At 39.3% G+C, this 25,774-nt stretch overlaps 1 protein-coding gene across 1 annotated transcript in view; it reads left to right on the top strand.

Moving 5' to 3' along the window:
- The window catches only part of TGFB2 (transforming growth factor beta 2), a 125,810-nt gene extending 101,435 nt beyond the window's left edge, over window positions 1-24,375 (top strand). The window contains exons 3-7 of the mRNA XM_073671925.1: window positions 5,109-5,241; window positions 7,179-7,289; window positions 9,073-9,247; window positions 12,815-12,968; window positions 17,864-24,375. Of these exons, the coding sequence (XP_073528026.1) occupies window positions 5,109-5,241; window positions 7,179-7,289; window positions 9,073-9,247; window positions 12,815-12,968; window positions 17,864-18,022 (732 nt within the window). The 3' untranslated portion in view covers window positions 18,023-24,375. The remainder of the gene's footprint in view (window positions 1-5,108; window positions 5,242-7,178; window positions 7,290-9,072; window positions 9,248-12,814; window positions 12,969-17,863) is intronic.
- Window positions 24,376-25,774: the final 1,399 nt, after the last annotated feature.

Raw genomic sequence — 25,774 nt, 5'->3', positions numbered from 1 at the left:
CTTTGTTTTCCTGTAGATTGCGGGCCAAAGAGTGAGTTAAATGAGAATCTGTCAGTGAGCTCGTTCTGATGGGAGTTTGTAGCGCTTTTATCTGTCTTTTTCTAAACTCCTCTGTGGTGATTTATGCCCATAGACCACATGAAAGTTAAGTTGAACTTTGAAGTGGTCATACATCAGAGGAGAGGAGCACATTAAAATAAGGTAAAAGAGTTACAAAGCTCAGAACTAGCTCACTGATAGATTCTCAGTTAACTCATTCTGCAGCCAACAAAGTGCAGGGAATCAAAGTGCCTGTAAAAAAATGTAAAAAAAAACTGCCGATCACAGCAATTTTTTTTTAATAAAACCCAGTTGTAAAATGTATTTTTAGCGCAAGATAGCTGCATTCAAAGAAAAAAAAACTGGTCCTGAAAGTGTCCGTATCTTTTTATATAACTTATATCTGTGACCGCTGGTCAAACTATACCTCAGCCTGTCCGTTCATGCTGGGAATTGTAGTACTAGTTTCACAATAACTAGCAAGTCACATGTTTGGGACCACTCATCGATTTCTGCACTGAAGGCGGTCTGGTTTTAGTGATACTTGCTGGAAACCATGGATTAATGTTAGCGGTCCGCTGCTGTTCTGGAGATATATGAGATTAGGTAATAATATATCAGCGCAATTCTCAAAAGAAATCGTAGTAGAGTCACATGGGGTCAGAGCTCCATAATGGAGGATTTCTGCCAAACGCTGACTTTATAGGAATGTGATCAGATAAGGCTGCGCTGTGCGGGAATTCTTCTCAGCAGATGATATTTCGGTGCTAGTTTTCTAACTTTTTAAACACTGGGAAGATCTTCGGGGCAGTGAGACGTCTGTGATAACAGCCGAGAAGTGATATTCACTGAATGGACAATGGGGGGGATTGTAGAAAAAGAGCGCTGCTCTGGGCTGTAAATGAAGGAGGATACTTACTGATAGAAAAGCAAGAAGGAAAATCACCGGAGACAAGTAATAGATGGATAGATGGAATAGATAGATGTGAGATAGATAGATGGAACAGATAGATAGATAGATAGATAGATAGATAGATAGATAGGAGATAGCTAGATATGGAACAGATAGATAGATAGATGATAGATAGATGGATAATAGATAGATAGATAGATGGAACAGATAGATAGATAGATAGATATTAGATAGATAGATAGATGGAACAGATAGATAGATAGATAGAACAGAGATAGATAGATAATAGATAGATAGATAGATAGATAGATAGATGGAACAGATAGATGGAACAGATAGATAGATATGAGATAGATAGATAGATAGATAGATAGATAGATAGATAGATAGATAGATAGATGATAGATAGATAGATGATAGATAGATATGGGATAGATAGATAGATAGAAGGAACAGATAGATGGAACAGATAGATAGATAGATGGAACAGAGATAGATGGAATAGATAGATAATAGATAGATGATAGATAGATAGAAGGATAGATAGATATGAGATAGATGGAACAGATAGATAGATAGATGGAACAGATAGATGGAACAGATAGATAGATAGATAGATGGAACAGAGATAGATGGAATAGATAGATAATAGATAGATGATAGATAGATATGAGAGATAGATAGATAGATGATAGATATATAGATAGATAGATATGGGATAGATAGATAGATAGATAGAAGGAACAGATAGATGGAACAGATAGATAGATATGAGATAGATAGATAGATAGACAGATAGATGGAACAGATAGATAGATAGATAGATGGAACAGATAGATGGAACAGATAGATAGATAGATAGATAGATGGAACAGAGATAGATGGAATAGATAGATAATAGATAGATGATAGATAGATAGAAGGATAGATAGATAGATAGATAGAAGGATAGATAGATATGAGATAGATGGAACATATAGATAGATATGAGATAGATAGATAGATAGATAGATAGATACATGGAACAGATAGATGGAACAGAGATAGATGGAATAGATAGATAATAGATAGATGATAGATAGATAGAAGGATAGATAGATATGAGATAGATGGAACAGATAGATAGATAGTTAGATAGATGGAACAGATAGATAGATAGATAGATGGAACAGATAGATAGATAGATAGATAGATAGATGGAACAGATAGATAGATAGATAGATAGATGGAACAGAGATAGATGGAATAGATAGATAATAGATAGATGATAGATAGATAGATAGAAGGATAGATAGATATGAGATAGATGGAACAGATAGATAGATGATAGATAGATAGATACATGGAACAGATAGATGGAACAGATAGATAGATATGAGATAGATAGATAGATAGATTAGATAGATAGATAGAAGGAACAGATAGATGGAACAGATAGATAGATAGATAGATGGAACAGATAGATGGAACAGAGATAGATGGAATAGATAGATAATAGATAGATGATAGATAGATAGAAGGATAGATAGATAATAGATAGATAGAAGGATAGATAGATAGATAGATAGATAGATAGAAGGATAGATAGATATGAGATAGATGGAACAGATAGATAGATAGATGGAACAGATAGATAGATGGAACAGATAGATAGATAGATGATAGATAGATAGATAGATAGATAGATATGACATAGATGGAACAGATAGATAGATGGAACAGATCGATAGATAGATAGATAGATAGATATGAGATAGATAGATAGATGGAACAGATAGATAGATAGATAGATGGAACAGAGATAGATGGAATAGATAGATAATAGATAGATGATAGATAGATAGATAGATAGAAGGATAGATAGATATGAGATAGATGGAACAGATAGATAGATATGAGATAGATAGATAGATAGATAGATACATGGAACAGATAGATGGAACAGATAGATAGGTTGAACAGATAGATACATATGAGATAGATAGATAGATAGATAGATAGATAGATGGAACAGATAGATGAAACAGAGATAGATGGAATAGATAGATAATAGATAGATGATAGATAGATAGAAGGATAGATAGATAATAGATAGATAGAAGGATAGATAGATAGATAATAGATGGATAGATGATAGATAGATAGATAGATAGATGGAAGGATAGATAGATATGAGATAGATGGAACAGATAGATAGATAGATGGAACAGATAGATAGATGGAACAGATCGATAGATAGATAGATATGAGATAGATAGATAGATATGAGATAGATAGATGGAACAGATAGATACAGTAGATATGAGCTAGATATTAGATAGATAGATTGGATAGATGGAATAATAGATAGTTAGATGGAATAGAAAGATGAGATAGATGGGTTGATAGATAATAGATATATAATAGATAGATTAATAGATATAAGATAGATAGATAGATAGATAGATAGATATGAGACAGATTAATTTCCCCCTAATTGCTGAAACCCACAATTACTAGAATGAAAGTCCATTGAAAAAAAAAGATACTGCTAGAGACTGCCAGTAGGCAGAATACTAATAGTATCAGATGATTTCTGCGGCACTGTAGAATATTCCTGTCTGCAGTAATGTGGGAAGGAAGTTTCCAGGATAAGTTGTGCCGCCGATAGTTAAACCCTACGTTCTCTCTCACATACAGACAGGAATTCTATAGGTAATGAGGTGCTGATGAAGTGTCGCTGGGACCACGGCTGTGTCTGCGAGGGTCTCTGCTCCGCTCTATTGTCTGAACAATGTTTATAATTTTACTATTCTGTAGAACATTTTCCACTGCACATTTATACATTTATGACCCGGCCGGCAGCGCTTGTCCCTCTATGGCTTGGAGATTTCTTCAGAGAGATGTTTCTCATACTCCTCTCCTTGAAAAGCCTCTGAATGTCGGCACAGTGCTCCACCAACCTCTTCTGTAGAGTCTCAGTATCTGGAAGCTCATCCATGAAAACTTCCTTCATGGCTCTGGGATGTCTGGATCTCCGCATGGAGGCATAGAAAGATGTCCTGGTTCACCGGCTTATTTGCTGTGCAAAAATGTTTATTGTGGATGTGTCAGAGCAGGAAAGATATATTTTTTAGGCAGAAAACTTTTACTGTCACTTAGGTATTGGGGATCCAAGTTTATCCCAAGAAGTTGCATTGTCATCCTACGATGGGAATCGGGATGAGCTGGTGGTGCAGCTCAGCATTATGTCTTTATGACTTGTCACATCCCTATAAATACTCTTTACTGATCACCAGCCTCTGATCAAGCTAACTTTAGTTGATCAGCTGATCGAGCAGTTTCTGCGAGCCCAAAAATCTCCCTTAGTTGGCAGAATGTCGCCACCTGTGAGCCAGAGGCTAATTTTTGGAATTCGATTCCTAAAAATCCAGCAAAATTACGACTTCTGTGCCGGTCTTTCGTTCTTCTCTCGCTTACTCTTTGAGCTCAGCTCCAGTCACATGGGGAGGCGATGAACGTCATGACATGCGTTGAACCCCATATGATCACATGAGGCTGGTGACTTTCCTCAGCTACAAAGAGGAAGTGCTGGAAGAGCCAAAGACCATGGCGGATGACCAAGGAGTTGTGGCAGTAACGTAAAGCCGGTGAGGGCCTAGGACAGGTGAGTATAATGAATATTATTAGTTTTTATCCAGTTTTTTTTTCTTAAAGGGGGCGGTGCTCACTGGGTAATTTTACAGAGCAGCCTAAAGACACGCCCCAGAGGATCCTATGAGCGGAAAACTCGGGGGAGCAGCGGGAATAAAATATGAGGAAATACTGGTCACTTTTGACCTGGTGTCAGGTCCTCTTTGATGGTGAAGAAATGTCTGTATAAACTCCCAAGTAAAGGGGTGGTAGGTCATCAAAAAATGGTTCTACCCAAAAAAAAGGTCACTTTCCTTATTTCAAAAAATATACGAAGAGGTGAAAGCAATGTTGTTTTTGATTAAATATGCAGACTCTCTTTCTAATTTTCTGCGTTTTCTACCCATGGACTGCAAAAAATGAAAGCTGTGAAAAAAAAAGGAACAAATTGATTTATTTTTATGCTAACAGTATTGTGTATTTAATGGTGCTACGGCTTCCACTTTTGACTTTATCTTACTTTTTTGGATACCTGTTCACACAGATTCTTAAATCCAAAGACTTAACGTCACCGATGCAGCGCTACATAGACAGTAAAGTGGTGAAAACAAGAGCGGAAGGGGAGTGGTTGTCCTTCGATGTGACAGAAGCTATAAAAGAGTGGCTCCGTCACCGAGGTAAGGACGGATCTTTGCTCCTTTAGTACAGAAGATTGTATTGGGGATTTTTTTGAGCTGTGAGCATCTTTGATGGTTGGGGGAAGCACATGGACTCATTCTCCGAATTATTGGCCTTAAAATTTTTACCCTCATGCGCACCAACCTTCTGGAATCTTTCTGCCATGGATTTCAGGTTAAGAAGTAGAGATGAGCGAACTGATTCTTAATGAACCAAATTTGCTAAGAACTTACCGAAAAATGTAGATTCACCCTTGTGCGGACATATAATTTTTGCAACCTGTGCAGCCTCACAGGGGTCCAAAGCAATTGAAATTGTGCTTTATGGTGAGCTATATTGTTCTTACACAGGGGCCTCTTCTGTCTCTGTCCGCCAGATGATTCACCGGAATCCAAAATTTTCAGCATTGAATTCTTTAGAGCTCAAAAAGGGTTTCAAAAATAATAAATATGTTCTAGATCTCGATCCCTCACCTGTCCTACTGCCCCAGCTCCTCGCCGGATTCTATCCTTGCTTCCCATCTTCTTGACTTCGATCTTCCACTTATCTCGTCTTTGGTCTTCTGTCTGGGACCTTCTGGCGTTGACTAGGTTTTAGGTTATGTGGGGTGCGACACGAAGACGAGAATAGTGGAAGACCAAAGTTGAAAAGGCCGAAGATCCAAATTGAGAGGAGGATTAGACGGGGGGAGCTGTGGTGATTGGCACCTAAGGGATGAGTCCTGGAAAGGTGAGTATAATCATTTATTATTTTTAACACCCTCCTCCCTTCCAGGCAACAGCATTTAGGGCACTTTTGTTTCTGACCGAATAGAATCTGTGATTCAAGTGAATCTTCCCTAAATTTATTTTGGGAGATTCTCTCATCTCTATTAAACCTCTGAACTAATGCTTTTCAAATATGTTCCTTCAAACATTATTTAAGCCAAGAATGCACCCAAAAAGATATAGAATTGCCCCTTTTCCATCAGCTACTTCCCTTTGTGGTTCTGTTCATTCGACACTCCCATGAGGAACGGCAATTTTTCCAGATATGCTTAGAAATATTTGTTTGAGTATAATACCCAACATGTGAATTCTCAGACATTTTAAACCCTACTCCCAATCTTTTCAGGAACAGCCACAATACCGTCTAGAAATATTTACTATATGCCACATTTGTAAAAACGCCAAAAATGGGACTTTCTGAGATCTCTTCAAACATTTCTATCAAACTAAAGCTGAAAACTTTTATTCGGTCACCTCTGAGACTGGCCTTCATTCCTAGAAGTGCACCATGAAGGCCCCAGAGTAGATGCTCTGCCCAGGCCCACCTCCAAACTAGCAATGACTTATTTCCACCCCATGTGATGATTTTTAACAATTTGACCCCAATCAACACTAAATCAATTAATTATCAATCAATGTTGTGAAACCCTCCCCAAAAAAAACCTCTCAATGTTGTCGGAGTCCTTGCATCTATCAAAAGGGGCATAGCTCTAAGGAATGAAGAAGTAGTATCCTTGTACTTAAGGGGGTCCAAAGGCCTACGGGCACGTATTTTGGTATGAAATTGATGCCTACACCATGGACAGTATAGCGCAAGCGCTTGGCTCAAATGGCACATGCGCAAGGTTTTATCAAAGTCCACGGTGACAGCGCTGCTAGGCTTTTCGGTGGCTGGTGACCCATGGAGTAGGAGGACCATTACGAATGTAAATATTGCAACTTCCTTCCCCCATAGCTCGCTAAACCATGGACATACATGGATGGTTTAATTCTGCCAGAGCATTTTGGCTAAGAGAGGTGGGTCACAAGTTGGAGAAAGGTCAAGTGAAAATGATAACATCAAAGGAAAATAATTATAAAATTAGGTTAATTTTATTTTGTAATGATTCTTTTTTTTTTTTTCATCTAAATTAATTTTCATAAATTGCGAATTTGTTTTTTTTTTTCAGATCGAAATCTTGGATTTAAAATAAGTTTACATTGCCCTTGTTGCACCTTTGTACCCTCCAATAACTATATCATCCCGAACAAAAGTGAGGAATTGGAGACCAGATTTGCAGGTACTGTTAAGCTTTTGGGTAATTATGTATTTCAAGTCGATATTTGTACGCTGCTTTATACTGTCACAGTGCGATCACCCAGCATATTGCGGCCCAGCCAATGTTTAGAAAGTGCAGTGAGGTCCTCTCTTTCCCGTAACGCGATCTGTCTGTGGCCTAATGCCCCTCTACCCTTCATAAAAATGCCCTGAACTTCCAATCTATAAATCAACTATATTTATGCAATATTTACCAATTCTTTGAGAAGGGAAAGCAGGAAGATTTTATAAAGGGATCCATAAAATGGTGCCCCATACAAAATATTTGCCTGTATGTTCCACCAATGATACAGAACATGTCCTCAGCATAAGACATTTGAATTACATATAGTAAATGTACAGCAATAATACAGACCTCAGACCAGACCCCCTATACAAATACAGACACCGGATAAGACCCCTTAAATAGATACAGAACCCAGACCACTTAACCCCAGGCAAGACCTACAAAGAAAACACAGACCCTAAATCAGATTCCTAAACAAATTCAGACCCCAGGCCAAGCCCTTAAACAAATACTGACCCCAAACCAATTCCCTAAAGAAATACAGCCCCATACTAGACCGCCTAAACAAATACAGACCCCAGACCAGATACTTAAATAAATACAGACCCCAGAGTAGACCAACTAAAACAAATACAGACCATACCACTAAAAAGATACAGAACCCAGACCACTTAAACTGATCTTAACCCCAGACAAGACCTACAAAGCAAACACAGACCCTAAACCAGATTCCTGAACAAATTCAGACCCCAGACCAAGCCCTTAAACAAATACAAACCCCAAACCAATTCCCTAAACTGATACAGCCCCATACTAGACCGCCTAAACAAATACAGACCCCAGACCAGATACTTAAATACAGACCCCAGAGTAGACCAACTAAACAAATACAGACCATACCACTAAAAAGATACAGGACCCAGGCTGCATAAACTGATATTAACCCTACACAAGACCTTCATAACAAATACAGACCCTAGACCAGATTCTTAAAAAAATACAGACCCCAGACTAGATTACCTAAACAAATACAGCCTTCATATAAGACCACTTAAACGTATACCGCAGACCAAAGTCCTAAATACAAACCCTGACCAGACCCCTAAACAAATACAGACCCCATGGTAGACTGACTAAACAGATACAGCCCCTAGACCAAATCCTGAAACAAATACAGAACCAAGATCAGATTAGACAAGATCACAGACCAGACTGCCTAAACAAATTCAGACCGCGGACCAGACCCTCTAAACTAAGACGTACTCCAGACGAAACCTGCTATGCAAACACAGACCCTCCATAGCCCCTGAATTCAGGCTCCAAAAAAACAGACACCCTAATTCTAAACCCTACTACAGAATGTATCTAAAATACTGAGCCCAGATAGTTTTATCTAGAATTGTATTGGTAGCCAAAATATTTAAAGTTTAACCTAAATAGATGTGGGGTCGTGAGTTTGAGTCCAGTCATAGCAGCCATGTGCCACGAGTTTTCCTCTTCTACCCATGTTCTGCTCGGTACACCAGGTTTCCCCTGACTGAAGAATGCGATGGTACTAATTTAATAACAGGAGATAAATTCCCGGAGATTGTGGAGAGAGAATAGAGATATAGCAAATGTAACTTTTGTAGAAAGTTCTGAGTCTGTTATACGGCAGAATTGTGTCTGTGATGGACACTCCCATTCAGCGGGATTATACTTGCAGACATGAATTATGATTATAGTTTCTATATTTTAGGTATTGATGACTTCTTATATCCCATGGTGGACCCCAAAAATCTGAAGCCTGGTTTCAAAAAACATAGCAGCCATTCCCCCCATCTACTGCTGATGCTGCTACCGTCATACAGACAGGAATCCCAGCAATCAAGTCGGCGGAGGAAGCGGGCGTTAGATGCTGCGTATTGCTTCAGGTCTGTGAATGAAGGGTAACATTACCATCAATTACAAAAAAAACAAGATGTAAAGACTCTTTAAAGGGAAGGTGTCATCAGAAAATGGCCTACTGTTTGAATACGTTTTTGTGTTTACATTTATTTTTAATCTATATAGATATGTTTTTTATTTTACATCTTCAATGTCATCTAAAAAATCTTCACTTTTCACACTGGCCACTAAGCATAATGTTAGACCCACACTTCTGTACAGATGATTTTTTAAAGCAGTCTCATTATCATCACAGACATGATTACAGTGACTGATAGCACCCTTATACACCGTAGATATCACAAAATTCACCATTCACAATAGGTGATGTCACAGCTCACCTCCTCCGCCAGGGCCGGCTCCAGGTTTTCGTGGGCTCCGGGCTAAAGAGTCTCTGTGGCCCCTTTAACACATACCACAATTCATGATGCAGAGATACGGCAGAGAAATGTAGGTATACAACACAGGGCCCAGCCTGCCACCTCATCCTTCACATACGCAGACATGCACGCACACACACAGTACGCAGACATGCACACAGTACGCAGACATGCACAAAGTACGCAGACATGCACACACACAATACGCAGACATGCACACACAGTACGCAGACATGTACACACACAGTACGCAGACATACGCACACACACAGTACCCAGACATGCACACGTACACAGTACGCAGACATGCACGCACACAATACGCAGACATGCACGCACACAGTACACAGACATGTACACACAGTACGCAGACATGCACGCTCACACAGTACACAGACATGCACGCACACACAATACGCAGACATGTGCACACACACACAATACGCAGACATGCACAAAGTACGCAGACATACACAGTACACAGACATGCGCACGCACACACACAGTACGCAGACATGCATGCACACACACAGTACGCAGACATGCATGCACACACAGAGTTCGCAGACATGCATGCACACAGTACGCAGACATACACAGTACACAGACATGCGCACGCACACACACAGTACGCAGACATGCATGCACACACACAGTACGCAGACATGCATGCACACACACAGTACGCAGCCATGCATGCACACACACAGTACGCAGACATGCATGCACACACAGAGTTCGCAGACATGCACACGCACACAGTACGCAGACATGCACACGTACACAGTACTCAGACATGCACACGCACACAGTACGCAGACATGCACACACACAATATGCAGACATGCACACACACACAATATGCGGACATGCACACACACAATACGCAGACGCGCACATGCACACAGTACGCAGACATGCACGCTCACACAGTACGCAGGCATGCGCGCGCACACAGTACGCAGACATGCACACACAGTACGCAGACATGTACGCACACACAATACGCAGACATGCTCAAAGTATGCAGACATGCACGCGCACACAGTACACAAACATGCACACAATACGCAGACATGCGCACACACACACGGTACACAGACATGCACACACATACGGTACGCAGACATGCACATGGTACGCAGACATGGACACGCAAACAGTATGCAGACATGCACGTACACACACAATACGCAAACATTCAGGCACACACAATACAGACATGCACGCACACACAATATGCAGACATGCACACACACATGTACACAGTACGCAGACATACGCGTAGACACACGGTACGCAGACATGCATGCACACATGTACAAAGTATGCAGGCAAGCTCACACACACACGGTACGCAGACATGCACGCACACATAATACGTGCACACACATGCACATGGTACACAGATATGGACACATAGAATACGCAGACACGCACATACTGTATATATACATATATATGTACATATTTGAACACAAATTATTAAAAACACAATATATTCACAGTCATACACACTGACATACACAGTTATTCACATCATATATGCACATACACACACACACACACACACACACACACACATACACATACATGCACACGCATACGTACACACACATTAGAAATGTATTTAATATGGGGATTGGGGAAGCTGGGAACAAGCCTCACTCACCTGCCCCCAGCCTGTGTCTGGTCCAGCTCCTCAGGTATGTGGCTGTCCAGGGCCACCGGCATGTTTGCCGTCACAGTCATGGCCCTGGACCATCATGGGGGCCCACTAGCCTTCGGGGCCCGGGCCGTTCCCCCAGCACCTGTACAGGACCGCCGGCGCTATTTGGTTACCGGCACTCCACCAGACATGGCCACACACTGTGCGCTGTGTGGCTGTGTTTGGCAATAGTGACACGGCAGGGGTGACACAAGCACAATTAAAGGTGCAGTGTCGGCCCTGCCGTGTCATTACTACCAGACACAGCCGCACAGCGCATGGCCATGTCTGGTGGAGTGCCGGTAATCAAGCAGCGCCGGCGGTCCTGTACAGGTGCTGGGGGAGCGGCCCGGGCCCCGATGGTGAGTGGGCCCTTCTGATGGTCCAGTGCCCCAGTACTTGTGCGGGTGCTGGTGCTGGCCCTGTCCTCTGCCTCCTGTACAATGACTGATATGACCTATAAATACAGTAGCTATCACAGGATCCACCATTCACAATAGGTGATGTCACAACTCACCTCTGCCTCCTGTACAATGACTGATAACACCTCTATATACAGTAGATAACACAGGATCCACCATTCACAATAGGTGATGTCACAGCTCACCTCCTCCTCCTCCTGTACAATGACCTTCGCCCAGAATAGAGCAGACATTTGGACACTATACGCACAGGGTCAGTCTATCCCTGCTAATGTCTATCTGAACAACATGATGTAGGGAATGTAATATTAGATCCAGTGGCCAGTGTGAAAATTGCAAGATTTTTTTTATTATTATTAATATCGTGGTTTATGAAATAATTCTTCTAATTTTTTTTTTTTTTACATCCATATCATAATATTGTGATATAAATCTAGATTTTTTTTAAGGCTTTACACTGCCCTATCCAGCACTTCTTCTACTTGCGGAGGGCTGGTGTTATAGACAGGTTCCCTTAATAAAATATTAAATATCCAATTAAAATGTTGCTCTGTTTTGAAAATCAATATAAAAATATCTAGTTTGGAGAATTTTTAGTTAATAGAGAAGGAGTTCTTCATTTTGACCTCCATTTACCCAGAGGTGATAATGGCTGCAAAGATGATCCCTGTCTCTTGAGGATCTAACAGATCCACTTCCTGGGAAGTATCAGAACATTTTTGCTATTTTTCATTTAAAAAATACATTATTTTTCATTCTAAAGTGGACAACCCCTTTAATTGTTTTGCTTACTTTTTTAAACAGCTTCTACTTTGACTTAGATCTATCATAATGGGTCAACTGAGTGGAGCTTTTAGACCTTTTTAGTGCATTAGGTCACAGTAAAGTTGTCACCATGTACAGGGAGTAGCAAAAATGTATATGACAAGTAGGCTGAGTCTCCAAAGAATTTTCATGAGCCGCCATTAATTGTCTTTTTATAATGTAAAATATATATTTCTGCATTGATTGTAGCATCACTGAGAAGATTTTTTTCCTCCATAGAAATGTCCAGGACAATTGTTGTCTACGTTCTTTGTACATCGACTTCAAGAGGGACCTTGGATGGAAATGGATACACGAACCCAAAGGCTATAATGCAAACTTCTGTGCTGGAGCTTGTCCGTATTTATGGAGTGCTGACACCCAGCACACTCGAGTAAGTCCATATAGTCCACTGGGGTATCTTTGTACTGTCCTGAAAAGAGGCATTTGCCATACACATATGGCTTGACAGCTCTCAAGATGAGTGTCGTGAGAAAACTAGTTTTGGGGGAAAATGTATTCTGCGATACTCTTTCGGGAAATGTTTATCCTATATGTTGCCAACTGTCTAGGGCTCACTAGGTGAGGTGGATCCTCGAAGCCCAAGGTCCGGGTGGGCACACGGGTGTTGGTGCTGCAGGCAGGAAACACACAGGTAGCAGAAGTACTGGAAGCCACAAGCAGAAAGGAGACGCCCTGGAGACCACAGACAGGTGGCAGAGGTCCTGGAAGACCGGGAAAAAGTAGCAGAGGTACTGGAAGCTGGAGGCAGACTGGAGACATGATGGCAACCACAGACAGGTAGCAGAGGTACTGAAAGCTACAGGCAGACAGGTAACTGAAGGACTCGAAGCCGCAGGCAGACAGGAGACGTCCTGGAGACTTCAGAGTGGTGGAATTGGTCCTAGAAGACCGGGAAAAAGTTGCAGAGGTACTGGAAGCTGCAGGCAGCCAGGAGATGTTCTGGAGACAGCAGACAGGGAGCCGTGCACGGACAAACAAAAAAATCTTAATACCAAGACACAGATGTGTGTCTTGGTAGACCTTATATAGGCATAGGAAGTTCAACACATGGGAGCACACTGGACTACTTGCAAAGCCCAACTTGGCGCTCAAGAAAGTTTAGTGGACCGGGGTGTAGGCAGCAGAGCCCAGACCGGGGACATGTGTGTAACACCATCCAGTGGATTGCAACCTTTCAAGGGTTTGTATCATGCAAAATTAGAGTCCTTAGCAAAATTTTTAGAAATTTAAGATTGGATATATCTGTACGTAGCTTTCCATCCACCACCAGTGAATCCTCTGGTGGGCGTAGATGCTGAAATGGGCCCAAAAGGTCCAATAGAAGATCTTATTTGGAACTAGGGACTGTTCTAAGATTCTCAATTCTGACATTGCAGATAATTGGGAGTTAAAGAGGAACTGTTACCAAGACAAAAGTGTCCAGCTTTTGATTTTATTTTATTCTCGCTGTTCCCCTGAATATTATGTTTTTTTGTATTTTTAAAATCTGCCATACAGTCCCAGAGATATAGACCTTTTTATTTAGAGCCCATTTTCATGGTCTCTACTAAAGGGGCATGTCTCATAGGGTAATAATGCAGAGGAGCCTAAAGACACGCCCCTGAGAATCCTGTGAGCCACACCCCTTGATAAAGACCATAAAAATTATTACTAAATAAAAAGGCTCATATCTCTGGAACTGTATTACGGATTTTAATAAAACAAAAAGTGGAATAATCTGAGGAGCAGCAGGAATACACTGAGAAGAAAAACTCCTCTTTAACTCTAAGTTCTTGTATTCTTCTAACTCACTGTTACATGTGATGTGTAAACAGGACAAGGCAAGGAAGACACAAATCATGTCTTCCTTGCTTTACCTGAAGAGTAGTAAAATGTAGTTTGTTGAATTAAGTGCATAATGATATAAAACGGGACTAGTAGCAAATTTCTTGTAATGGGGTGGTGTTAATATAAAGCATTATAAGAGGTTATTTATTGGATGTTCGCTATAATCCCAAGTACTTCTCTTGGTACACCGTTGCAGCCAAGTTTTGAGAACTTGAAGTTTGTAGCTATCTGTGCCGTCCTGGATGTTGGACTTCTATACCAAATGAAGGACGTATAAAGTGAAACATTGAGGACTTCAGCCTCACTCCTTGATTTACAGGAGAAATATTCTCGGGAAGTTCAGCTGTCACAAATATCTTTTGGGCATTTACGGTACACAAGACGCCAGTAGGAATGTAACACAACGTAGGCTTTGTGGCCGGGCTGAAGAGCTCTTCTGTGTTTAGTTATAAATAGTCAATTGAACCTGTAGGAAAAGGTCACTTTGTGTTTGACTAACCTATTAATGGCATCCTTATAAATCCGTAAATGCTGCCACTGGGTAACCTACACACTTCCTATAGTGCCGTGTAAATAGCCGGTGTTATTTACTATATATTATAGCTTTGTAGTTATTAGAAGTTTTCTCTTTTTTATTTTATCAGTTTTTGTTTATTTAATGTTGTGTCAAATGGGCCAATGTGGATATCCATGAAGGTCTTCTTTTCACACAGATGTTCTCCTAAGGCCTTATATACGCGCGCGTGTGTGTGTATATAGATATACAGTATATATATAGTACAGACCAAAAGTTTGGACACACCTTCTCATTTAAAAATTTTTCTGTATTTTCATGACTATGAAAATTGTACATTCACACTGAAGGCATCAAAACTATGAATTAACACATGTGGAATTATATACTTAACAAAAAAGTGTGAAACAGCTGAAAATATGTCTTATATTCTAGGTTCTTCAAAGTAGCCACCTTTTGCTTTGATGACTGCTTTACACACTCTTGGCATTCTCTTGATGAGCTTCAAGAGGTAGTCACCGGAAATGGTCTTCCAACAATCTTGAAGGAGTTCCCAGAGATGCTTAGCACTTGTTAGCCCTTTTGTCTTCACTCTGCGGTCCAGCTCACCCCAAACCATCTCGATTGGGTTCAGGTCTGGTGACTGTGGAGGCCAGGTCATCTGGCGTAGCACCCCATCACTCTCCTTCTTGGTCAAATAGCCCTTACACAGCCTGGAGGTGTGTTTGGGGTCATTGTCCTGTTGAAAAATAAATGTTGGTTCAACTAAACGCAAACCGGATGGAATAGCATGCTGCTGCAAGATGCTGTGGTAGCCATGCTGGTTCAGTATGCCTTCAATTTTGAATAAATCCCCAACAGTGTCACCAGCAAAGCACCCCCACACCATCACACCTCCTCCTCCATGCTTCACGGTGTGAACCAGGCATGTAGAGTCCATCCGTTCACCTTTTCTGCGTCGCACAAAGACAGTGGTTGGAACCAAAGATCTCAAATTTGGACTCATCAGACCAAAGCACAGATTTCCACTGGTCTAATGTCCATTCCTTGTGTTCTTTAGCCCAAACAAGTCTCTTCTGCTTGTTGCCTGTCCTTAGCAGTGGTTTCCTAGCAGCTATTTTACCATGAAGGCCTGCTGCACAAAGTCTCCTCTTAACAGTTGTTGTAGAGATGTGTCTGCTGCTAGAACTCTGTGTGGCATTGACCTGGTCTCTAATCTGAGCTGCTGTTAACCTGCGATTTCTGAGGCTGGTGACTCGGATAAACTTATCCTCAGAAGCAGAGGTGACTCTTGGTCTTCCTTTCCTGGGGCGGTCCTCATGTGAGCCAGTTTCTTTGTAGCGCTTGATGGTTTTTGCAACTGCACTTGGGGACACTTTCAAAGTTTGCCCAATTTTTCGGACTGACTGACCTTCATTTCTTAAAGTAATGATGGCCACTCATTTTTCTTTACCTAGCTGCTTTTTTCTTGCCATAATACAAATTCTAACAGTCTATTCAGTAGGACTATCAGCTGTGTATCCACCTGACTTCTGCACAACACAACTGATGGTCCCAACCCCATTTATAAGGCAAGAAATCCCACTTATTAAACCTGACAGGGCACACCTGTGAAGTGAAAACCATTTCCGGTGACTGCCTCTTTAAGCTCATCAAGAGAATGCCAAGAGTGTGCAAAGCAGTCATCAAAGCAAGTAGGTGGCTACTTTGAAGAACCTAGAATATAAGACATATTTTCCGTTGTTTCACACTTTTTTGTTAAGTATATAATTCTACATGTGTTAATTCACAGTTTTGATGCCTTCAGTGTGAATGTACAATTTTCATAGTCATGAAAATACAGAAAAATCTTTAAATGAGAAGGTGTGTCCAAACTTTTGGTCTGTACTGTATATATTTGTATATATATCTGTAATGTGTTACTTGCAGAAATCTATGATCCCTTACTGTACTTTTATTTTTAGATGTAACCACAATTTTTTTTATCATGAATTCATTAAGAATTTGTGAAAATAAAACCATAGAATGTTCTATTACTCTCCTTATTATTAAGGTATTCTCCTAAAGAAGCATTTCTTCTGGAACAAAATATGGTGTTCCAGGGAGCCCACTTCACCAAATGGCAACACGCATTTCAATCCACTTGGATCGAAAATGTATGGCCATCTTAAAGTTGGAAATATGGATATATTGACCTCAGTAAATGATTGTTTGACAATTGGGCTTTACATTGGGTAGTAACAAGCACTTTCGAGGGTCAGAAGGTCAGAACAAAGAAGTAGATTTTGTTCACCAAATGGCAAAAATGGTGCTCCAAGGAGCCCACTTCACCAAATGGCAACACGCGTTTCAATCCACTTGGATCGAAAATGTATGGCCATCTTAAAGTTGGAAATATGGATACATTGACCTCAGTAAATGATTGTTTGACAATTGGGCTTTACATTGGGTAGTAACCAGCACTTTCGAGGGTCAGAAGGTCAGAGAAAAGAATTTGATTTTGTAGCATTTTGGAAACAGTTATATCCTGACCACTGAAGACCCAAAGATATAGAGATGTCTTAGTGACCATTGGGCTTGGTGAGACATCTTCCCATTTATTGGCCACCTAATTAGGTAAAGAATGTCTTCTCCATTGGGCAACCCCATTAGTCTGAATTACTCGTCAGAAACCAGTTTCTGATGTAGATATGTGATTTATCAGGAGTTAATCTACAGGGATGAAGAAGATGTCGTCATCCCGATATCGTGAAGCATGAATAGCCTAAAAAGCCCTGTACCCCATTTCGAAACCAATACTGTAGAGAAGTTTGATTGTTGGGAAGGTTCAGCTTTTACAATGGGGCCACAGCTTCCAATTATGTCTATGTTAATATAATTTCTCAATAAATGTGCTAATTTTCTGTTATTTTTTTTTTTTATAGGTGCTCGGTCTGTATAACACCATCAACCCAGAAGCGTCAGCCTCACCGTGTTGCGTATCTCAAGATTTAGAATCTCTGACCATCTTGTACTATATCGGAAAGACACCGAAAATTGAACAGCTTTCAAATATGATTGTAAAGTCATGTAAATGTGGCTAGACGTGTAATAACAGCATTTGTAGTAGTGGGATTTTAAACAGAAAAAAAACACTTTTTTTAAAGAAAAAAAAAGCAAAAAAATAGGCCTCGTTCGATCAGTGTTATATTCTAAAAAAAAAAAAAAAAAAAAGAAAAAAAACGGTACTAGTGTGAACTTTTTGGAAAGTTTATTTTTAATAACTGGCAGAAACAATACGTCATTGAAGGCTTTATTCAGAGTTGTTAATATAACTTGGAGCGGAATATTACCCCCTCTCCCATACTATGATGTTCCTGTGTCAGCAAGAGATTTGGGCCAATTTTTTCTTTTAGTCTCAATGCCTGCCAGGATCAACCCAGGTCTCTTGAAATTAATTTTGTTGACACATCAATTTTTTTTTCTCTCTCTGGTACTCTGTTGAAGACATCATGAGGTTTTCAGGGTTTTTTGTTTTTTTTACTCCTATGTCTCTGCTGTAACCAGCTTTTCTGAATGGCCCACTTTTCATTTTTGTTAATGTTTTTATATTTGTAGTTGACAACACTATAAAATAATAATAATAAAAAAAAGGAACAAAAAAGTAGATGTGTATAAACGTAGAAGATTTGCCTCATGTAGAGTTTCCTCACGTATTCACAGGATCAAATGTCTCAATTTTTTTCTGAGTATCTTTAAAAAAAAAAAAAGAACATAAAAGAATTAATATAAAAAAAGAAACACTGGAATAATGTGTTAGTGATATTATGTGAAACAAGAAAATAATGGAAATATACCATTTAGCGAAGTTGTATCTGTCCCGGTAGTGCTTGGATTTTTCTTTGTTTTTTAATTTTAGTTTCCCCACTTCTTTATTGTTTTTGGGGGTTGATAATGAATCTTGAGCCTACCATCATTTTTTCATCCATAAGGTACAAGATGGATACCTATAGAAAATAGGGTCAAAAATAAAAACAAAAAAATGCAGAAACTGGCGAGTTCCCCAAGACAACATTTTGGACAATAACTTTCATCCTTACCTGGAAATCGTAGACTCTGACTGATTGCTTCGGGCATTACCACTGTCTTCTCATAATTTTTCTTATTACCCCCCACACACCAATTTCCAATAGATTATATATTTTCTATATTTGGTTCTACTGAAATAATAGCCATCTTCAATAGTCCAACATTTTTTTCATGGGCCATGGTCAGTAGATAAGGAGCCCTCATCTTTTTAGAAGCATTGTCAATGATCAACCTTGACCATCTAAGTTCTTCATGTGGTTAGTACATCTGTTAAACATGTGCCAACTCATAGGGTATGTAGACCATGGAGGCTTCTTGTAGTGTGATGCTATATTAGACCCAACACTGATAATGAACATATAAATGGAGAAGGTTGTTGGTATTGTATCCCACTCAACATCGGGAGCCAACCTTACTTTTGGGCCAGAAGATCAAGAGTATATGGAATTTAGGACTGGAAAACAGAAGAAAGGATAGACTTTTTGGTCTGCAGGAATATTTATTTAAAGGGGGTTTCCAGGCATACAATATTGATGATGACCCATCCTAAGAATAAGTAAATCAAGGTAATGGATCAACAACACTCAAGGAGGTGCCACCAGGAAAGTCGATAAGTAGTAAAGAAGACCTTTAGGCACATGCATCAATATTCCATGTGCCTAAAGGACTTCCATCCTAAGACTAAGTCATCAATATCAGGTTGATGGGGGTTCGACCCCCAAAACACCCAATTAACTGTTTGCAGCTCCACCAGTGGCATGAATCCAAGAACAGCTCATATCGGTACACTATGAAGTGGCCGATCTCAAGTGAATAGGTGCTGAGCTACAGTACCCAAGAAGGGCCACTACATAGTGATGTACACTGAAGACATCCGGCTGTCTCAGGACCAGAAAACAGACGATTAGTTGGGTTTTTTTCGTATAATGGACCCACATCAATCTGATAGGTCATAATATTGTGAGTCTGGAGACCCCTTACATGTGTTAAGAATATAATTGTTTTGCTAAAACTATGCATTTTAGGAAACACAAGTTCCATTTTTCAGTGTTCGAGACAGTAGGGCTCGAAACGCGTTGTATTATTGAGACAGTTATATTAACCATATTTAAAAAATATATATCTTCTTAGTCCTGAAAGTCTTTGCAAAGGAAAGTTACTGGATTCCTGTTCTGGTCTTCATATATTCTTGCACCATCATTGCAGCACTCTCCTAAATCAAATATGATGAGCTAATTAAAGCACAACGGTAAAGTACAGTTTCCTTCTCTGATCATTAGCTGAAGAATCTCCCGGAAAAAAAAAAACATTTTTGGACCACCATGAATATATTGTACCGGGGCACACTTACTTCTGAGAACCATGGCCAATAGCAAATCAAAATTTTGAAGGTATACTTTCTTTCTTTATCCCCTGTTTTAGACTTCCGTTACAGATCTCAAAAATGCCCTTCTGCTCATCTATTTTCCATTCAAAAATGAGCTCCAAATCTATTCTTTATCCTGTATCCCCCCCCGAAAAAAATATTTTAAATTCACTTAAAATTAGTCGTTGATTCTCCGAAATCCTTGTCTGAGGCATTTATATGAATGAATTAATGTAAATTTCATGTATTAAACCAGTGAATTATTTAATATTGCTGGTCTAATGAACAGACCTTACTATGATGCTGTATAGCTATGCTATATGTGTTTGTTTTTGGGTATATGTAATTGTACCGATAGTATTACAGTGGGGTATTTGGGGGGCGCTGTGAAGCCAACATTATTTGGAAACTATTCTGTAGATCTCTGTTGTAAACATTAATAAATCAATAATTATGTTCTTTACGTGTAAAATGTACAATCATACCATATTTTTATACTCTGTACAAAACGTCGGCTATAGCAAATTTTTCATTTACAGTTAGGGCTCTTTTTGATTGCTCGAAAATTGATGATTTTCCGTGTAGCTGGCCAGTATGAGCGGAGTCCTGTACATTGACTTGCACTAAAAATACATATTTTATGTTACTACATCTTGCTCAGAATTATGCCATAAGCTACCTGTTTTTTTTTCTTTTTAGCTTTTGCATGTTTCCAAATGGAACAAAAAGTTTTAATGGTTTTACAGTAATGGATTTGAGATCTATTGGGAATTACACTGTATTTCCAAGATTTGAATATAAGAACTAATTTTCTGGAGTATGTAAAAAATTTAATTTCGACCCCAAATTGACTTAATAGGCTTAGGTCGAATAAACACCCCCCAAAAAATATTTCCGGTAGAACAGACTTTTTTCCATTAGATCCCTTTTTAGGAACACAATTTTTTAAAGAGGACCTTCCACCAGTTTGAGCATGTTAAACTGGCCACATCATGGAATAGTGGCTGCAGAACTGAATAAAATGCCGCTTTTATTTTTTTTGATTTCTCATCTGTGTTGCAAAGATATTAGCTTGTAAAATTTACGTGCTGATTTCTAATATAACCAGGGGTTGTGTTAGCAGAAAATCTTAGCTGGAGGCATTTACTTTTTCCCCTGTATGACGTTGACCAATCATAAGCAGGCAGCATCATGCATGAAAAGAAAAAGGAAACGCCCCCAGAGATTGTGAGACCCAGCTTTTTCTGTGTGATATGGTAAGACATGTAATGACACATCTCTGTTCTCCTCTACCGGTCACATGGATCTCATGCTGACATCTACTGTCATTACAAGTGGGGAAGGAGAGGAGAGTAGAGCTGTGTGTCATTGCAAACACCTCTCTTCATCTATTTCATTCTTCAGGGAATAATGCCCTGATAGCTGGCAAAGATCCATAGCGGTGTACGTGACTCGCTACAGCTCTCATCTCACAGCACTGTCAGCTCTGATCTCATTCCCTCCCCCTCAATACTGTCAGTGCCATGAGATGAGAGCTGCAGCATGACACATATATCACTCTGTATCTAGGCCAGCTCTCAGGGCATCTGGGATAGTTTGGTGTTTGTATTGACATAGAGCTCTGTTCTCCTCCCCTTGACCTCTTGTAATCATGTTGGATGCCAGCAGTGAAATCTGTGTGTCCTGGGGAGGAGAGCAGAACTGTGTGTCATTACATGTCTTACTATATCACACAGAGATAGCCGGTTCTGACCTTCTCTGGGGATGTTTTTTCTCCTGCATTATGTTGCCTGATTCTGGTTGGTCGAAGTCATGCAGAGGAAAAAGTAAATGCCCACAGAAAAGAATCTCTGCTAATGCCCCCTTAGTTATAGTGAAAATTATCATCTAAACTTTACAAGCTAATATCTTCATAACGGAGATGACAATTTTTTTTAAAAAGTATTGAAAGTCAGCTCTGCAGCCACTATTCCATAATGTAGCCAGTTTAAGAAGTTCAAACTGGTGAAAGGTCCTCTTTAAAGAAAATTGGGAGTTATGGAATCTTAGGAGCAGATATGACTGGGACCTCCAGGCTCAAAATTCTTGATAGTCCTAGGTATTGGCTTTTTAAAATCCTAAGTAAATGGGGTTCTGTTTGTAAATTTAGTGAAAAACAAATATAAATATGAAGGCTAATAAGTGAACCCTTCAGCCAAACCAAGAAAAAATTCTACTTGGCCATCCCAATAATTAGGTAGTCTTTACTCAAGAAGTCACATTGATCAAGTCAAGTAAGAACAAGTCCTTCTGAGATTTTTCTCTAGATCTAGGAAAACCATGAATAAATCTCTCAAATTTTAGTATTTCTGCAGTTTGGTTTATTTACAGTAACTTTTTTTTTGGTTAACTTTTAGTAGAGCTTCGTGAAGTATCTCTACTTAAACTAACCAACTAAAATAGGTTGGCCGGCCATCCTGGTTAATATGATGGCAATGAAAAATCTACATCCCACTTTTCAGATAACTTTCAATGAAATATCTTATATCAATTCACACTCTGTAAACTAGTTTGGATAGTTGACTAGATGTTAAGCCGTATGCACAGGGCAACTACCAAGTTGTATGTAGCTGAAAATTCGGGACACGTAGACACCTACTGGTCCCCATTGCATCCAATGTCAGACTGAAGAACATTGGGCCCACCAGAGGATTTGATTCTGAGGGCCCACCTTTCTCCCCCACTCAAGAGCCCCATAACAGCTGCAAGGTTTGCACTATGAACTCTCCAGAAGGAGAAGCCAGGGCCCACCGGAGGATTCTCCGGTTCTCTGGTGGGCCAGTCCAACCCTGATAACATCTGTGAATGCTTCTGATGCAGTCACAAAGATTCAATAAGAAAATATGGTGCTCTATGGAGCCCATTTCATATTTTAGCATGAGGTTCAACCAAATTTGATCTTAAGTCGGGTATAGACAAGATGCCATGACCATTTGTCAATCAGTCTTCATATTGGATAATAAATAGGGATGAACAGTCCTGTGGAAGTTTGGGTTCTGGTACCCGACCAAACTTTATGTCCAAAGTTTGGTTTGCGTACTAGAACTTTATCCGAACTTGAACAGGAACCCGAACCCCATTGAAATGTTTGAGGACCCGAACTTCGGAGATGGAAAATTCTCTCTCTCTTCTCCCGAACTTCCCTCGGAACTCCGAACATTAATACGGACTTCCGGGAAAAGTTCATGTTCGGAGTTCAGCACCAGTTACCAAGTGTCCGGTACGAACCCTGAAGTTTAAAGTTTAGGTTTGCTCATCTCTAGTAATAACCAGCACCTTGTATGGTCAGAAGGGCAAATCAATAGATTTAGTATTTTGGGAATTGTTATAGTATGGTGATGTTTTTTTATTGGGTGCTGTTTTACGGAGTTATTCTACACTAGAAACATATCAAAGACACAATAAGACAGCATACAGAATTATTATGGCTCCACAAAGTGGAGCCTCCGTACAGCATTGAGAACATGGTTCTCTCATGTACATGTGGTCTCATAGGTAATATCGTGGAGGGTCTTCATTTTCTTACACCGAATTCCCAACAAAGAAATAAATCACGGAGTCAATAAATTAAAACTTACTAAAAAATTAAATTAATTGAAATTTTATTTATGGATTGAGTAAATGAAAGCTTTTTAAAATACAAATTTGAAATTAGAAATTTCCGAACATAAAACCATTCTATTTTTTTATTACCTCAAATTATTCCAAAATGTAAAAGAAAGTATCATTGTTCATTTTAATCTTTTCTCTTTTTCCAAAGTGATCAAACCAAAGTTACATTTTTTCCTCCAATTTCTTTTTATTTTATGCAAGTTATATGATTATTGTTTTTGTTTTTTTTAATACAGGCAATGCCCAATAATTCTCAATATCGCCAAAATACCTGTCAATGCATCAGCTCACGATTATACGCTCTACAACCTACAGAAATGCTTTGAAAAAAAAAATCTTTTTTTTTTTTTTCTTCTCAACTATGTAAATAGTTATAAATATGAGCAGGAACAAGTGTAAGTGATTTATTGTCATTTTTTTTTTTACAATTTTTTTTGCTAGGAAGGTGCAGTGAATATACCGTATTTCAGTCATTTCTGTGTAAAATATTTTATAAGGGGCCGAGAAGCACCATATAAACAGCAACAACCTATAAAAGGTGTATTTAATTATTTTTTAACATGAACTTTAAAAAAAATATATATATATCATTGACTTCACCATTCTTAGGACTTTTGTTTGACTTCCGCTTTTCCAGGAAATACGCCAAGTTTTCAGTAATGCAATTTTGAAGGGTTGAGATGATTAAAGAGAAAAGCAAATGAGTAATGGTTACTGGTGGTATTTTGGATAGCAAAGGCTTCTTTATTTTGCATGTCAAAACCATTACCCTGCGGTGGATGCAATTAAATGTGAGTGAAATGGATTTCTTCAAAAGTGCATTGTTTAGTAATTTAATTTTTTTTTTTTTACTTACCACTTCTGAATTTCTGTGTTTCCATTTGAATTAGGTTTATTTTTTTTCTTTTATAATGTATTGTTTTAAAAAAAAAATAAAAAAAAAATTGCTAAAAAGAAAACTATAAAGTTCAGTGTTGGATCGTTTTCATCAGCAATACACCTGTATAGACCGTGTAGGAGTAAATAAATATACAACCAGTTCAGCTGTATTTTTAACTGATTATTATGTATTTTAACACATTGTATGTTTTTGTTTTCGTGGTGCTGTAGTGGTAAATAAATTATTTCAGTTGTATTATTGCCTGATATTTGTTATTATTTATATTATCATTTCAGATTTAGATTTCTTTTTATGCATAAGTCTGCATATGAAATAACTATATGGACAAAAGTATGTGCCCCCTCCTCATCCCACCTCCCATTCTACACCCATAGACATTAATATGACGGTCCCTTTGCATAGTGGCTTGGACTGGCCCTCGGGTGAACAGGAGAATCCTCCGGTAGGCCCTTGTGAAGTAGTGCTGATAAGCAGTGCTATTGCATTTGATTCACTATTTGCAGAAAAATATCGAATTATTTAGTAAACAAGCTAGCCAAATTAATATTACATAGAGGCTAAAGTAAATTTGCATACTAGGGTCACGTCATTTTTGCATGAACAGTGGGCCCCAAGAGTCAATGTTATTGCTGGGCCTTTGTCAACACAGTCCTAACCAACACTGGTCAACCTAAAGACAGCGTAGGGGTAGGTTGTTAATTTGTCAACACAGTCCGACACTGTTTCCAGTCTTCTGGGAAGATTTTGAAAGTGTCTATGGGAATTTTTGTCCCTTCAACCAGTAGAGCATTTGTGAGGTCAGCCACTGATGTTGGGCTCACAATGTCCATTCTAGATCATTCCAAAGGT

This window comes from Phyllobates terribilis, unplaced genomic scaffold, assembly GCF_046119375.1.
Source record: "Phyllobates terribilis strain yellow unplaced genomic scaffold, ASM4611937v1 Scaffold_3__8_contigs__length_932513732, whole genome shotgun sequence".
Classification (NCBI taxonomy): Eukaryota; Metazoa; Chordata; class Amphibia; order Anura; family Dendrobatidae; genus Phyllobates; species Phyllobates terribilis.
This window is presented reverse-complemented; position numbering and strand designations above follow the sequence as displayed.